This window comes from Ipomoea triloba, chromosome 9 (genome assembly GCF_003576645.1).
Source record: "Ipomoea triloba cultivar NCNSP0323 chromosome 9, ASM357664v1".
NCBI classification, from domain to species: domain Eukaryota; kingdom Viridiplantae; phylum Streptophyta; class Magnoliopsida; order Solanales; family Convolvulaceae; genus Ipomoea; species Ipomoea triloba.
Genome location: NC_044924.1, coordinates 186,817 through 202,993, shown reverse-complemented (window position 1 = coordinate 202,993; position 16,177 = coordinate 186,817). Strand labels below are relative to the sequence as shown.

The 16,177-nt window shown below is 38.1% G+C and overlaps 3 protein-coding genes across 5 annotated transcripts; 1 reads left to right on the top strand and 2 right to left on the bottom strand.

Annotated features, from left to right (window-relative positions):
• Positions 1-2,340: 2,340 nt before the first annotated feature.
• Positions 2,341-6,999, top strand: LOC116028492 (protein NLP2-like). 3 transcript variants are annotated; one of them, XM_031270211.1, is made up of 5 exons: positions 2,341-2,464; positions 2,929-3,912; positions 4,162-4,209; positions 4,292-5,231; positions 5,815-6,999. In XM_031270211.1, exons 2-5 carry the CDS (start codon positions 2,977-2,979, stop codon positions 6,708-6,710), a joined length of 2,820 nt encoding a protein of 939 aa, XP_031126071.1. In that variant the 5' UTR covers positions 2,341-2,464; positions 2,929-2,976; the 3' UTR covers positions 6,711-6,999. The 3 variants fall into 3 exon arrangements, with proteins under 3 accessions (XP_031126071.1, XP_031126072.1, XP_031126073.1); XM_031270212.1 differs by having other exon boundaries at positions 2,367-2,464; positions 2,742-3,912; XM_031270213.1 differs by having other exon boundaries at positions 2,386-2,464; positions 2,938-3,912.
• On the bottom strand, positions 6,585-9,378 carry LOC116028493 (pentatricopeptide repeat-containing protein At2g17210). The gene is made up of 3 exons (XM_031270214.1): positions 6,994-9,378; positions 6,848-6,903; positions 6,585-6,717 (listed from the first exon to the last, which is right to left on the bottom strand). The coding sequence occupies exon 1, from the start codon at positions 9,285-9,287 to the stop codon at positions 7,068-7,070; it is 2,220 nt and encodes a 739-aa protein (XP_031126074.1). The 5' UTR covers positions 9,288-9,378; the 3' UTR covers positions 6,585-6,717; positions 6,848-6,903; positions 6,994-7,067.
• A 126-nt stretch (positions 9,379-9,504) lies between these two features.
• On the bottom strand, positions 9,505-12,655 carry LOC116028494 (probable serine/threonine-protein kinase PIX13). Its single transcript, XM_031270215.1, has 6 exons — positions 12,197-12,655; positions 11,565-11,905; positions 10,920-11,055; positions 10,667-10,809; positions 10,348-10,471; positions 9,505-10,243 (listed from the first exon to the last, which is right to left on the bottom strand). Exons 1-6 carry the CDS (start codon positions 12,273-12,275, stop codon positions 9,792-9,794), a joined length of 1,275 nt encoding a protein of 424 aa, XP_031126075.1. The 5' UTR covers positions 12,276-12,655; the 3' UTR covers positions 9,505-9,791.
• Between the last annotated feature and the right edge of the window lie 3,522 nt (positions 12,656-16,177).

The following is a 16,177-nucleotide window of genomic DNA, read 5'->3' as shown; positions in this document are numbered from 1 at the left end:
ACATTATTTGTTACGACATAGCCTCAGACCGCTCAGTCACCACCAAGTAGACCGACTGACTGACCTACAAGCGCTCTCTTTAATTACTTATATTAGTAGACCGACTAGCTGGCGCTCTCTTTAATTACTTGTTCACAAACATACGTATTCGTAGCGTACTCATGCCGGTTCCATTTACGCTATGATATATATATATACATGCATTGGGGCGGGCAGCGCAGGGGCAAGTTAGTTTGATGTGGTGCGGCGAATTGAGTTTCATTATCAAACTCTTTAATGCATAAACGAAGTAAAGCTGATGGCTTTCCAAGGTTTTAAGGGGCACTAATTAAATGTCTAAAAGTTGGTACGTGTTTTAATTACTGTGTTGTTTTTAAATATAAATATTTTAATATACGTTTCTTTTTTCTTTTTTTTTTTTTGGTTTTTGTTTTTGGTCTGAGGGTAGAACAGAAAAAAAAAGTATTTAAGGCAGCATATATATATATATATATATATATATATATATATATATATATATATGCAGGTGGTGTTTTCATTTCAATAAGTTGGTGCACATATATATAAGGGCGGGAGGCCATCCAGGGGATGAAATAGGAAAGCATGCATGCAGTGGGATGAATTAAAGCAAGCAAGCAATAATGCATATATGTTGTGCATAGCAATTTGCAGATCAGATGGGAATGCATGAAAGAAAACTGGATGTACAAGTGAATCATATTGAAGCTTAGCTAGCTTGCTTGCATGCATTATATATTGCGGCCGGGCAGATCAGCATGAGAGGATATATCGGAGGCCGGCCGGGGTTTGAACTTTAATTTGAAGATCATATATATCATATCAGAGATCGATCCAACCAGCTCATGCATATATATATGCGTTGCAGACACTGTACTGTATGTTTATATGGATGGAGCTCAGGAAAAGCTCACTGCACCTTAATTAATTAAATTGTTTAATTAATTAAGTAGATCTGTAATTAATGTTTTACAATAAGAAGCTAATTAAGCTAGCTAATCGAGTTGGGATGGGATGCAATATGATAAAAGAGATGAGAGGTCATCCACACAAGTCGCCGCGTAAACTCCAACCGGTGCAACCCCGACTTAATTTCCCGTGGGACCACCCCACCCCACCCCACCAACTTGCTTGCCTCATCCTTCACACTTTCTTTTATTTTAGTTTTAATTAGGACAATTTTAAAATACCAACTAATGTTTAATTTCTTTTTTTTTTTTTACTTGGATTTTTTTTTTAAAAAATTAAAAGTAAATGAACCTCAGCGAACCTTTACCTCTATTTTTGAGCTCGGCCCCAACCTGACTATTAGGATGAGGTTCCGAGCCCACATACTTAGCATTCAAACATATTCCAATATATAGGTAATACTGCAATAGCTATTAAAAATATCTTCTTACACGTACCCGTCTCTCCTTAGCTGATCAGACTACCGAGTGTATGTAGGGCACATGGTACACATGGTACACATGCCGACTTCTCGACATGTGTTCTCTAAGACTCCCTATAAATACCTGCTTGTTTAGAGGACTTTTTGACAATTTTCACACCATTACTATCAGTTTGGGAATCTCTGACCATAGCTGTCACTTTCTCGAGCCAAATATCATATATTAAAAGCCATATGATTGATCTCAATACACTTACCTATTACATACAAATACAAATACTTGATAAAATTTACCACATCACCTTCTTATAATCCTTTGTTGTCAATATGAGTAATTACTATGTTTTCCTTTTCAAACAAAAAATATATATAATAAATAAAGAGAATATAAACAAGGTAGCGTTTCAACAATTTTAAAGGCAACACCTGTGGTGGGCTATGGTGTGCAGAGCAGAGGTGAGGTGGCAGTGTTGGAATCTTGGGGGTGGGTCAGCCATATATATTAATATTACACCTATGATACTACCACTGAGTACTGGAATCTTGGTATTACGTATTACGACGTACTGCTTGCTACACCACAGCAATACAAATTAATTAAAATATAGGAGCTTCTTTGTATAAATTAAACTGCTTTCCCATGGGTATCTTTTCATCATTCTTATTTCCGATCCATACAACACACAAATAGCTAAGAATTGAATTGAATTTCCTGTCTCGCTCCTTGTTGTTGTTGTCGCCGGTAATTGAAGCTGCTATACCACAGTACCGTTACTACTGCGTGCTGTGTAGCATGCCCAGGCTACCAGCAGGAATCTCGCCGGAGAAAAGCTAATTTCCGGTGAAGGCCGGCAACAAAACATTAAGAACCTATACTGCCGACATCCCACGAACTCTGAAAGAAAGCCCCCAAAAACGGCAGCCCGCGGGCTAGATACACGCCTGAGATTTCTACCATCTCCAACATCCAGCAAGACACTTACCGCTTTAATAGAAATAACCCACACAGAAACAGTACGTGGAATCTCGCCTCGCCTCGCCTCATTCACTTTAATTGTAAGTTGCCATCCCTCGCCCACGTCTTTCTTTTCAAGCATCACTCATGTTTTCGTAATTTCTATTATTTCAATTACGTTATTACGTACTCCATTATCATTACCATTACAGCTTGCTTACTGCTTTGCTTAACCTTCAAACAAAATAACTAGGGAGTGCATATATATATATGTATATATAGCAACCTAATCTGAGCTTTCAAATGATCGATGATGATGTAAAAAACAAATGTATATGCATGCGTTTTCTTTCCTCTGAAATGCATTCCTGATTGCAGAGGCAAATAATTTTTAGAGTATTGATGATGTATGTGGCACTCGGAATAGTTGTGATTGGGTTTTGGAAGACAAAGGAAACTACGGATCCTTCCTGGATGCTCTTCTTCTTCTTCTTCTTGTATTTCATTTTTACACTGCTGCTTCAGTTCAGTGTTTTGGGTCGTGATCTGTTTCCATTTCATTTAGATAATTCAGGCTTTATATGAGATGGAGGTGGTTTGAACCGATTTCATTATGGGAGATGGTTCCTCTGCACCCAATCCCAATCACATCTTTGGAACTGGAAGCTCATCACACGACAACAACACTGTTGATATCACTCTCATGGATGAACTCCTCCTTGATGGTTTCTGGTTAGAGACCACTGAAGGATCCAACTTTTGGCAGCCTGCAGCCCCCTTTACTTCTCCTTCTAACCCTTTAGATTCTCCTTCCTCCTACTTCCCCACTACTTCACACTCTAACAGCACTGCCCAATTCACTCCTAACCAATTTCACAATCATTTTCCACAACAAACTACTCAAAATTCTACCTTTCTTCACATGGAAGAATTAGATGCTGAATATCAAACTAATAACCCTGATTCCGTCCCACCTTCATCATCTTCGCCAAACCAACCTCCTACTTTTATGCTTCAAGGCACTGAAATGAATAAAAGGTTGTGGATTGGACCAAACAGAAGCAACCCTACTCCAACCGCCTCAGTGAAGAAAAGATTAGTCCAGGCAATTGAATACCTGAAAGAGTCAACAAGGGACAAAGATGTTCTCATTCAGATATGGGTACCTGTAAACAGTAGAGGCAGACATGTCCTCACAACTAATAACCAACCATTTTTCCTCAATCCAAACTGCAAAAGTCTTGCAGATTACAGGCATGTCTCTAGAAACTATCAATTTGCAGCAGACAACAATTCTAAGGAATTGGTGGGGTTGCCAGGCCGCGTTTTCTTGAACAAGTTGCCTGAGTGGACCCCTGATGTTCGCTTCTTCAGGAGGGAGGAATATCCACGGGTTACTCATGCTAAACAGTATAATGTCAGTGGGTCACTTGCGCTTCCTGTTTTTGAAAGAGGGAGTGGAACTTGTTTGGGAGTTGTTGAAATTGTGACAACTTTTCAAAAAGCTAATTATAGTCCTGAGCTTCAAGATGTCTGCAAAGCACTTGAGGTACTATCTTGCTCTTCATGTTTACAACTCGTCTCATATTTTTAGTTCGTAGAGAATGGCTTTGGATCACCTGCCCCTGATTCCCATCTCAGCTTCTGCCCAACACTGCAGATCTTTTACATGCCACTTGCTATTTCCTATTTCCTATTCTCTTTCCGTTTCCTTTTTCTTTTGTCTTATGATTGTCTAGTATGCAATATAGCACAAGATCATTGGTATTTATATATAAGAAAGGTTTTCTCCTTGCAGGCAGTTGATTTAAGAAGTTCTGGTGTTTCAAGTCCCTTGGATGAACAGGTTTGTTTAGAAATTATTTAGTTTTACAGTTGTTGCAAATTCACTCCTGGAGTCATGACACCAACATTTGATTTTACATTAGATTTGCAATCAGTCATACCAGGCAACTTTGGAAGAGATTCAAGACGTACTGAAATGTGTGTGTGATACACACAAGTTGCCCATGGCTCAGACCTGGGCTCCTTGTATCCAACAAGGTAAAGGCGGGTGCAGGCACTCTGATGAGAATTATACTTCTTGTGTTTCCACAATTGAATCAGCTTGCTATGTCCGTGTTCCTCAAGTATTGGAATTTCACCAAGCATGCTCTGAGCATCACTTGCTCAAAGGCGAAGGGGTTGCTGGAGGAGCATTCATGACAAATCAGCCATGTTTTGCCACAGACGTTACCGCTTTCAGCAAAACAGAATATCCTCTCTCACACCACGCCAGAATTTTTGGATTGTGTGCTGCTGTTGCAATACGACTCAGAAGTATACACACTGGTTCAGCTGACTTTGTTTTAGAATTCTTCTTGCCGCCGGATTGCAAAGGCGATGAAGAACAGAAGCAAATGTTACATTCGTTGTCTTCTGTTATAGAACAAATCTGCAGGACTCTGCGTGTGGTTACAGATCAGGAATTAGCAGTAGAAACACCATTTCCGGATCAAGAAAGGGGATCCCCTTCAGCTGGTGGATTAGACAAGGAGAAATCTAAAAAATTGGTATCCCCTCCTCCCAGAGATCCCTCTCAAGAAGCTTCTTCCTGGTTTACACATATGATGGATGCACAATCAAAAGGTAAAAGTACCTCTGTGTCTTTCAGTAACAACAAAGATGAATTGGAAGAAAACTTCAACTTAACAACCAATTGGGAGAAAACTGACGTTGAAGATTCCGGACCCAAGGAAAGTGCCAATAGTAGTGGAGATTTTTCTTCAGGTGCCAAGAGACGAACCAAGACTGAGAAGACTATCAGCTTGCAAGTACTTCGACAGTATTTTGCTGGGAGCCTGAAGGATGCTGCTAGAAGTATTGGAGGTAGGATCACATGCATTACATAAAGAAGTACATATTACCATTTCAAGATCAATTCATACACATGAGGTGGAGCTAGATCCCATACTCTAGCTATCCAAGACCATCAATGTTATGCATTTCTTTTGAAGCCTGAATCTTCTTTCTGAACATGATAGATTTATCTTTCTGCATAAAGGCCATCTCCACAATGTTAAATTGAAGAAGTGATTAAAATCATTTTCTTATATACTCCATGATAAATAAGCATGTAGCAAAATGTAGTCTATTGGTATAAACTTGACTGTTAGTAGAAGGTCATAGGTTCAAATCCTGTTTCCCTCAGTTGTACCAAATAAGTAATTAAATAAAAATACATGTAGTTTGAAGAAAATTCCAAGATCATTTTGGTCAGCCCCGAGAAATGGGTAAGTGTTTAACAGATAACAACCTTTTCAAAGGTTTAGTTCTGTGTTACTCCTTTGTTTATTCGTGCAAATTTACCTTTGGCCATCTTACCATGCACTTATTTTTGCCACTTAGACATCTGTACTTTGTCTTAATCCCTACTTATCATATGTTGGCTAACCAATTCTTCCATTTGCAGTCTGTCCTACAACTTTGAAAAGAATATGCAGACAACATGGAATTACACGCTGGCCTTCTAGAAAGATCAAGAAGGTAGGCCACTCATTAAGGAAACTTCAGCTTGTAATCGATTCAGTCCAGGGTGCTGAGGGTGCCATCCAACTTAGCTCTTTCTATAGCAGTTTCCCTGAACTTGGCTCTCAAAGCTTACAGGGGACTAGCAACTACTCTGCTTCCAAAATGAATGATCAGCTGCAGCAAGTAACTACTCAGCCAGAAGGCATCCTCCCATTAAGCCCTGGAACCACCTGTTCAAAGTCCACTTCTTCTTGCAGTCACAGTTCCAGTTCAAGTTTCAATTGTTCCGCTAGAGCAAATCAGTCACCCTTCACTCTAAATTCCTCGGCCGGTGGGGATGCATCTTCAGCTGAACAATCTGGAGAGATGCTAAAGAGAGCACGCAGTGATGCAGAACTGCATGGCTTGGGTCAAGAGGACACAAAGCTTCTTGTAAGATCCCACAGTCAGAAGATTATAAGCAGCCATTCCTTTCAGGAGACCCTGGCTCCTTTGTCAAATAGCACTAGCCACACTTTACAGAATGCCTGTACCTTTAGGGTAAAAGCTACATTTGGGGAAGAAAAGATCCGATTCAGCCTGCAGCCACATTGGCGTTTTGGAGATCTACAGCATGAGATTCTGGCACGTTTTAATATACAGGATGGCAGTAAATTTGACATAAAATACCTAGATGATGACTCTGAGTGGGTGCTTTTGACATGCGATGCTGATCTTGAAGAATGTATAGACATCCACAGGTCATCTAAAAGCCGAACAATCAAACTCTCCCTCCACTATGCCAATAATCTAAAGCATGGAAGTTCATCAGGAAGCAGAGGGGAATATCTCATGTAATGTTGACCTGTAATGTGAGTAGGAAGCAGTTTGTTTCATTTTCCTTTGCCAATAGTTCAATAGCAATAGGGATTAATTTCCTGTGCAAGGAAGATGTAAAATATACATAGACCATGAGGCAAGAAGCTGCTGCTTACAGTAGCAAGATCAATCTCAGCTCAGCATAATATATTTTCTTCAAAATGATGTCTGGCTGTCAGATCCAAATTGAAAATGTAAGGAAAAGTTATGGCTCTATATCAGTAATATGTTTGAATACAAGTGTGAGAAAGAGGAAGATTACCTTCAATACCACCAAGCTCCTCCATCTGCAGAAAAATCCTATACTTACTCTACCTTGTTGTATTTGAAATAGCATCATCCTCCGCGATCAACTTTTATAGATGAGTGCAGTCGCTCAATAGCAAGGCACAAGTCATCAGGCAACGAACTATGGTTATTGCCAGCTAAAAACTTGCATGCCCTGCCATCTACATGTACTAAACTGTAAGCACCTTCAACCCTTGTGCCTCTATTATTCACCAACCATCTCATTTTAGTGGCATCAGTCCAGGAATGACTAGAAGCATACATGCTCGAAGCAAGCAAATATGCTGATGTGCTTGATGTTTCAGATTCAAGAACCTGAGAGAAGGCATCAAATCCAATCTCCGCGTTCTCATAATTCCTACAGGCACTTAAAATTGCACCCCAGGCACTTGCACTGGGCTTTTGTCCATCAGGTAGCCTCTCTATTAAATCTATTGCAATTTCCAGCTTTCCGGCCCTAGCCAGCAAATCAATAAGGCATGAGTAATGTTCTGCCACAAGTTCACCTTCAAGACCCTGTACCAACTCTTCAAAGAGAGAGAGCCCCTTCTCAATCAGTCCTCCGTGGCTACAAGCTGATAACACAGAAAGAATGGTCACCGGGTTGGGTTTCAGCCCATGCAATTTCATCTCGGCCAGACATGCTAGAGCATCATTTGGAAGGCCATTCATTCCAAATGCTGCGATCATTGCACTCCAGGAGACAACATTCCTGCAATGTATCCATTCAAAGACTTTTCTCGAAGCTTCTATTGCTCCACATTTCGAGTACATATCTAATATTGCAGTCCCAACTGCTACTTCGGATGCCAAGTATCTTCTAATAGCAATGGCATGAGCCCACATTGATCTTCTTAGATCAGCAGAAAGAGAACAAGCCTCAAGAAGATTTAGCATGGTTATAGAATTGGGCTTTACCGAGGATGTCCTGCAGCACATCTCTTGAAAAACCGCAATTGCTTCATCAGGCATGCCTTGATTATTGAAGGCTGCAATCATGGTGCTCCACGTTACCTCATCTCGTATTTCCATGTTACTAAACTGTCTCCACGCAAGAGTAATGAGATCGCACCTGGCGTAAGCATCGATCAGAGAATTTATGACCAACTCATTCCACTCATAACCTTGTCGGAATATTCTTGAATGTATGGATTTACAGTGATAAGAATCACCAAAATGCTTGCATACCTGTAGCAGATTAACTAATGTTACCTCGTCAGCCTCTGCTCCTGCATTAACCATTGAATCAAACAGAAGAAGAGCGTCAGCATGGTTTCCATTATGAACAAGTCCAGACAGCAGGGAATTCCAGGATACTATATTCTTGATAGGCATTTCACAGAAGGCTCGTAAGGCAGAATCCATGTCATTACACTTAGAATACATGTCAATCAGAGAGTTGTCAACAAACAAATCATGACCTAAACCTCTTGACGTCACAAAACCATGGACTAGGGTTCCCATTTTAATGTCCCTCAAACGGCTACAGCCCTTAAGCACACTCACTACTATTTGTTCATCTGCTCTTATCCCCCAGTCAGATATCATCTCCTTGAACAATTCCAAAGCAAGTGTGGATTCTTCACTTGCAACGAAGCCAGCAATCATCACACTCCAAGAAATTACATCTCTGTCACTCATTTCATCAAACAGCTCCCGTGCAAGTTCCATTCCAAATTCTGTATAAAAATTCAGTAGCGAGTTCTGGACGGAGTTTGCAGCCGAAAACCCACTTCGAATTACGTAGCCATGAATCTTCTGTCCATTAAAAAAAGTTGCAAGATTTCTACAAGTCTGAAGCACAAGCACCAAGGTGGAGACATTGGATTGAAACCCAGCAACACGGGCCTGATCAAACAATCTTAATCCTTCCCGAGGAGAAACGCCTTGATAAAGGTGGGCGTGAATGATTATATTCCAGGACACGGAGTCTGGATTGGTCATAGACTGGAAAACACGCATGGAAGCGCCCAAGTTTCCGGATTTGGAGTAAAAATCAATAACGGAATTCCAGATGGAAGTGAATGCTGCTGCGAAACCATGCTTGAGCATAGATGCGTGGATGGAGGCAGCATGTCCATGTGTGAAGGAGAGCGGGAGGTTTAAGCAAGCTTTAAGAATGGGAGGGAATACCGAAACGTCAGTCAGCTGAATACCTGCCCCTCGGAGTGAGTGGTAGTGGAAAAGAACGTCTTGCCATTTTCCTTTGGCAGAGGATTCTTTGATCAGTGAAATCAAGCACAACATTTTGCTTGATGGGACGCGCATAGTATATACTCGTAGTTAATACTTTTGTTTTGTGCCTTCCTTTCCTTGGACACAATCAACTGGAATTCTTTGTTGTTGTTGTGCTAGCTTATTCCTAGAATTAAGGGAGGGAAGAGGGTTCAAAAGCAAAAGCTCCTCAACCCTTTCAGTATAATATATATAGGCATAGGCCTTGTTCCATTTTGTTTGATTAAGAAATAAATAATAATAATAATAATAATAAAACAATAATCTCAATCATCAAATTAAGAACCATTCAGATCCGCAGCAAACTTGGTAAGATCTCCATAATGTACAACACGCACAGTGACGACTCCATACCCTCTTTACATATAACCAAGCACGACGACACACTAGATTCTCTCGCCTTCTCCAACAGTACAATTCAGTTATCCAATACTAGCACAAAATATTAGTCCTGCTCTATAGATGGCAGACAGCAGAGAAGACTGACACTACTGTAATAACAATTCAATTAATGCAAAGTGAAAAACAAATGGTACACTATGCACGAGTTGGGAGTGGATACGCCTGGTTTGCAACTTGCCTAGGGTGAAGAGGAGAGCGATGGCGCAAAGGTTGATGATGTCCATATCTATAAGTTGTGCGATGATGCCTGGAAGTTGACCTAGGCTCTTTTGGTCTCTCTTTTGCGCTCTCAATTTCTTCTAATCTCGCCACTACTTCTTTCATGGAAGGTCTCATCTTAGGTTCAGATCCCAGGCATGACAAAGCAAGTTGTGCTACCTGTACAGCAGCTCTAGAAGGATACCTTCCTGCCAACCGAGAGTCCATCTTGTCCTTCAACTTCCTTTTGTCTGCTAGATGTGGCTTAATCCAATCCACCAGATTATGTTGTCCGCTTGGACGATTTTCATCTATGGCCCTTAAACCCGTAAGCATTTCTACCAGGACAACGCCAAAACCATATACGTCGCTTTTCACATACAAGTGCCCTGCCCATTTATAACACAACTTACTGTCACTCTAAACTGCCTGCAGCAGCCTTGGATGGGTATCCATCCATTTCTGCTTTTTTAATGGATTGAAAAAAACTTACCTGTTGCAACATACTCAGGGGCAGCATAGCCCTGTGTCCCCATTACCCGTGTTGTCACGTGCGATTGACTAGCCGAAGGACCCAGCTTTGCCAAGCCAAAGTCTGATATCTTTGCGTTGTATGACTGGAAAACAATAGGAGCAAATAATACAAGTCATTCTATTGCTTCTTTTTTTTTTTGGTTTTCCTATTTGGCTACAGCTTTCTGCTATCTCCATTGCTATAAAAGGGTACAGTATGTATTGAACTCATCAAATTATGTTCTGCATGTTCACCAAGCAGCCTTATATAGGAAAGAAAATTTTAAAAAGCAACTCACGCCATCAAGTAATATGTTCGATGCCTTGAAATCCCTATAGATCACTTGTTTCTCTGACGTATGTAGGAAAGCCAGACCTCGAGCTGCTCCTGTTAGAATTTTAAGCCTTTCCTCCCACGGGAGTGGCTGAACAGCAGAACCTCCTTAACAAACCAAAGCATAAGAAATGAACGAATTATTTAATTGGTAAACAAGACAAACACTAAAATATCTCCTTTCAGGTTAACAAAAATCTATAAAATCAAATCCTTACTCCCGAAAAGGTGATTCTCTAAGCTTCCCTTTTGCATAAATTCATATACAAGGAGTAGTTCTCTCTCATCCCAACTGTATCCTATGAGCTTGACAAGATTAGGGTGAGACAGACATCCCAGAAAATTTACTTCTGACTGCATGTAAAAAGGGGCACAAACATTTGAAAGAAGTAAATTAGGAAATACTCCTATCATTCAATATTCAGGAACCCAACTATAGCTGGGATAAATAAATTATGTATTTATTAATTAATTTTGCATGAATGGTAGGTAATCATGATGAAAAAGGACTCCAAAGAGAATTAGAGAAATAACTTAACTTCTTCTACATACAAACTATCAGAGGATGGACTGGACCCTCAACAATTTGCATATAGTTATGTAATTCAGGCATCTTTAAATTAGAGGTTAAAGCACTGCTTATTTTTCTTTCCAGTGATGAATCTATTATTGAAGTGCAAAAGAGAGAGAAATTTGAGAGCTGATTGAAATTGGTGTAGTGATATTATATGTACTGATATGGAATACATAAATAATGTACAGCAATATATATATATATATAGCATTACTAATTGTCAGTAGAGTGAAGCATGAAGCAGGATGTGGTTTTTAGGCAATAGGAGGGAGGGAAGTAAGGAATTGACCTGCCATTCCTCGTATCCTTGCATGCTTTCAGAATTCAATTTCTTTACAGCAATTACGGTTCCACTACCACTCTTTGAGGTGCCCCTCTCATCAAGCCAGCCTTTGTAAACCTTACCAAAACCACCTTCTCCAAGCATTGTATCACTTCTGAAGTTCCGGGTAGCAGCCTTGAGCTCCGCAAAAGTGAAGATTCTTAAATTGGGGTGTGGTAAAATCTGACCATGTGGATAGACTTCATCGCCCCCACTAGAAGCTGAAAACTGGCTAGTCCCACTCCCAGAGATAGCGCTGCCAGTGGAAGTCGATGATGTTGTGTTGCTAATTGCCTGTGAAATCCCCACTGCATGCATTACACCAAATTCAATATAATGGATATTACTGGAGATTATCAGATCCATCTAAAGAAGAATTTTAATTTGCTGTCCCCCAGGGGGCCACAGGGACGGGAGCAACTTAGAATTCAATTCGATTCTAGCTAGCTAGATAGCTTTAACCAAATCAATTACTCCGATCCACAAAGCTAAACTTTTTAATTTTTCTTTATATACCTGCCTGATGCGGCAGATAAACGTACAATAATTGGATTGGATGGATATAGATTATGGTGTTAGTGAATCAATCAGGTACATACCAGAAGAAGTAAGATGGCCAGTAGTAGCAGCTAGGCTCTGATTATCATCAGAAGCAGAATTACTCCAGCAAATTCCCATGTCAGAACAGCTCAATCTCCTCAGCTCACAGTCTTGAATTATATTTATGCCGCGCGCGCCTAAGCTTGATTATATTTTTCTCGATCAGCAGCCTGAATCCAAATCCAAGGGATCGAAGGAGGTATGGAGCATAATTGGAAAATCAGGAAAGTCTGGAGTAGCGGTTGAATACTACTCTGGTGATCCACATAGCAAGCAAGCACTTGCACTTGTCGCGACTTTTTTTGGTTTTTCCGCTGACTACTGATCGAACTGCAGACTGGCGCGCCAAATACAGTTAGTTGCCTGGTACTGGTAGGAGCTGAGACATAAATTCCACTACTGTTATGTATTTGTTCTTTTGATTTCATTTCATATCTCAAATGTAAATGTTGGTGATGATCAAATCAATGGGTTGCAGCTGTAAGAATTGAATTGAAGGACGACCAAGTCATACTAAATAATATTTTATTTTATTTTTTTATTATATTAATATTAATATTAATATTTAATGGCTGCTTAGTCAAAGTCAACCCAACGCGTAGAACATTAAACGTAGAATGGCCACGGTCAAGCTTCTCTCCCCAACCCCAACACCCTACCCGGGCCCCTTGCAACTTTTAACCAACCAAAATACCAGATTGCCGGGGAAAAAGGAGGATTTCTAATTCTCCCTTATCAAACACACTGTAAACTCCAATATTGCCGCAACTCATAAATTAAAATACTATCAATTCAATAATATGTCCAAAAAAATTTCAATAATATGTCACTTTAAGTTTTAATATAAAATTTAAACTTTTATTTGAATAATATTGATTATGTTACAATGTAGTATTTTCATTGTTAAAATTTTAAATTAGATAAAGGAGAAAAAAACTATTGTTACAATATAATAATACAACTTGGTGTTATTAGACCACAATGTATTAGCAAAAATAATCTTAATTATACCTTACAATTACATCTAAAGACACTATTCAAATTTAAAGAATAGACTTGTTTAATTAATTGAATAGCCCACTTTTGAACTTAATTGTGTGGCCTTAATTTTGTAGAATGTCAAGTCAATTGACAAAGTGACAAACAAAATACAATTGTCAAGAGTTACGTGAATATATATATATATTTGGATTGTTTCCTTTGCGGACTCCTATGAAACACTTTGTCGTGCAATGAGATTAGTTGCATCATTTCATTTTCATATTTGTTTCTAAACCAATGAACTTTTACCAATTCATAGTATTTTTTAGAGCATTTCATAGAATCATTAAACCTACGTTATACTACGTACATATGATAATGATAAGTCTTGGCGTGCTACAAATTGTCGTTCAATTAACATTTTGTTTTATTTAACTTTTACCGATCATTTAACAAGTCATTGAAAGACTTTATTCAAATTATAATGGTGAATATATCTTGTGCGCACAATTACACATGGACGCATAATTCATGTGATGCATAGTATATTCTGGAGCAGTAGATAAACTTTAGTTATCAAACAAAATTTTTAAAATTGATAAAATTGTATAATCTATAGTCATTGTTGGGGTTAATGTGTAAATCAAATCATGTTCAACCAATTCACATTACACTTAATCCTAATACAACCCATGCATTATACTCACGACTTGGGGATTTTAGAGCCCAATATATCTACCCTCCCACCATGCGGACGTGCGGGGGACATCTACTGAACGTCTTTGAGTTATTGGCTCGTCCGACCCGGCAGCATTCATGAATCACTTGTTCAACTGTCCCTTGGAGACAGGGTCGAGAAGTACCATGCATGGTTGTTCCCCGTTCGTTCTTTCTATCGGTCTCACCCAGCAAAATACGACAAGTCCATTTTATGTTCCCGATAAGGATGGTCATAAGGAAGGTTTAGAACTTCGACTTTCTTTTGTAAATAGGGTGTTAAGTTACTCATTCAATCCGATACCGCTTAGTGGCTTGGTCATATTCCATGGGAAAGATACTTATCACATAGAGCCAAATACTTAAATGTTTATATTGTCTCCCTTTATTTATCCTATTGAATGTGAAAAAAAAAATACAAGTATCTCTATGTAAATAGTAGTTAAAATGTACTGATGTAGTATCTGTTCATAATTATTTTCTCAGCCAAATGAAACACGAAAAACCAATATCGCCTCCAATGAGGCTCGAACCCACCCCTCCCACAAGGTCTCTAGCACTACTATGATAATACAACTACAGTAACATTCACATTAAAGTTTCATTGCTTCTTGGTGATGGGTGATTGGATTAGAGTTCGTTCCAAGTTATTTTATTTTATTTATGTTTTTATTTTATTTTTAAAGAGCATTAGGCCAATAACATAACTCAATAATGGTATTATTTGAAATAAAATTTATGATTGAATGATTTATTTACAATATTGAATTTTGCTGTTGCAATTGTGGCTAGACAGGTTGGCAACCGATTTAGATTAGTTGTCTATTTATCACAATATTTATATTGTGTACTATGATTTACCTTATAAGGTGAATCTTAGTTAAAAAAAATTACATTCTTAATTATGTTTTTTTGTTTCTTTTTGTATAGATGAAATCAATACATAAAATATTTTATTAACAAATTTTAATTAAAATATTTTAAATGTTTTTAAATTTTTAAACATAAATCTAAATGTACATAAATTTGTCCATAAACCTCAATATCATAAGGAGTACTTATTCTATTTGTATGTAAATTCACTATTATTTATTTCTTTTTTCTTTTATGTAAATGTAGTATTATTTTATATTCTTAACTTTTTTATATATATACCTACCTATTACTTGATGTGCCTAATTACATGGTGGAAATGTATGTGGAATCTAGTTCATTATACAATTTGCCTATATATATGAACATTGAGTTTTTTTTTTTTTTTAATACAAGTGACCCTATTACGTTGTAGTATCTGTTCATCTATACTTTCTGAACTTGTTGAAGCACAAAGAGTTACTTCGCCTCCCATATAGAAGAGTCACTATATGTCATGTGAGGCCAAGAGTTTAAATTAGTTAGGATTTGTAAACTATGTATATTTGTATACGGAAATATATTAGAACAAATAAAAATGCAATTGGGTAGGATCGGATCGGAGTAATTTAATAATTTTAATTTGCAGCAATTGAAAACAACTAGCTAGACAAGCATCAACAGTTGCATATCCAAATAAAAATGTTCATTTTCCTTTGATCCAGACCCGTCAAACAAGTTTGCACCATTGGCTTCAATTAGTCAGTCAAATGATCGGAAATTGCCTTTAAAATCAATGCATCTCTTTCTTGAGTAAGCAAAATAGAAATAGATAAATAAATAATAATTTATTTGAAGGGAAATAAATAATGAATTTGGTTCCCTAAGTTTACAAAATAATGCAATTAGGTCTACTAACTGAACCAAAAAAATATTGAGAAATTCTAAATTGATAAAATAATACAATTAAGTACTAATTTTACATATCTACTAGATTATCACCGATATAACTTTGATTAGGTTAACATACATGCAGTGCGGTGTTTTAATGCTCATGTAAAATTTATGTGTGTGTGTGTGTATATATATATATAATAATGTCATATACTGTCATTTGTCTTTGACGGACTGTTCCTAGTCGTTGAATGATAATCCATGACGATTTTTTTATAACTATAAATGTATGATTCACATGAGCAATAAAATGTCATGTGTTAGCACAATTAGCAATAATATGTTAAATCTGTAAAATTATGATGTAATTGCACTATTTTACCAATTTAAGATACCTTATTGTTTTTTTTTTTAATTATCGTATAACCTATACCCACTCCCATCATCCATGTGAGAGTGTAAACCAGGACACCATGTGCCATTAGACCACAAGGTATTTGGCAGTCATGTTCTTTTAATCTTGCAACATTGTATCA

Coding starts and splice junctions, on each gene's coding strand:
- LOC116028492 (XM_031270211.1), top strand. CDS start 2,977: ATGGGAGATGGTTCCTCTGCACCCAATCCCAATCACATCTTTGGAACT. Junction 4,210..4,291: donor CAAGTCCCTTGGATGAACAG/GTTTGTTTAGAA, acceptor ATTTTACATTAG/ATTTGCAATCAGTCATACCA. Junction 5,232..5,814: donor TGCTGCTAGAAGTATTGGAG/GTAGGATCACAT, acceptor TTCCATTTGCAG/TCTGTCCTACAACTTTGAAA.
- LOC116028493 (XM_031270214.1), bottom strand. CDS start 9,287: ATGCGCGTCCCATCAAGCAAAATGTTGTGCTTGATTTCACTGATCAAA.
- LOC116028494 (XM_031270215.1), bottom strand. CDS start 12,275: ATGGGAATTTGCTGGAGTAATTCTGCTTCTGATGATAATCAGAGCCTA. Junction 11,906..12,196: donor TGGCCATCTTACTTCTTCTG/GTATGTACCTGA, acceptor TAATGCATGCAG/TGGGGATTTCACAGGCAATT. Junction 10,810..10,919: donor AGAGAATCACCTTTTCGGGA/GTAAGGATTTGA, acceptor TGGTTTGTTAAG/GAGGTTCTGCTGTTCAGCCA.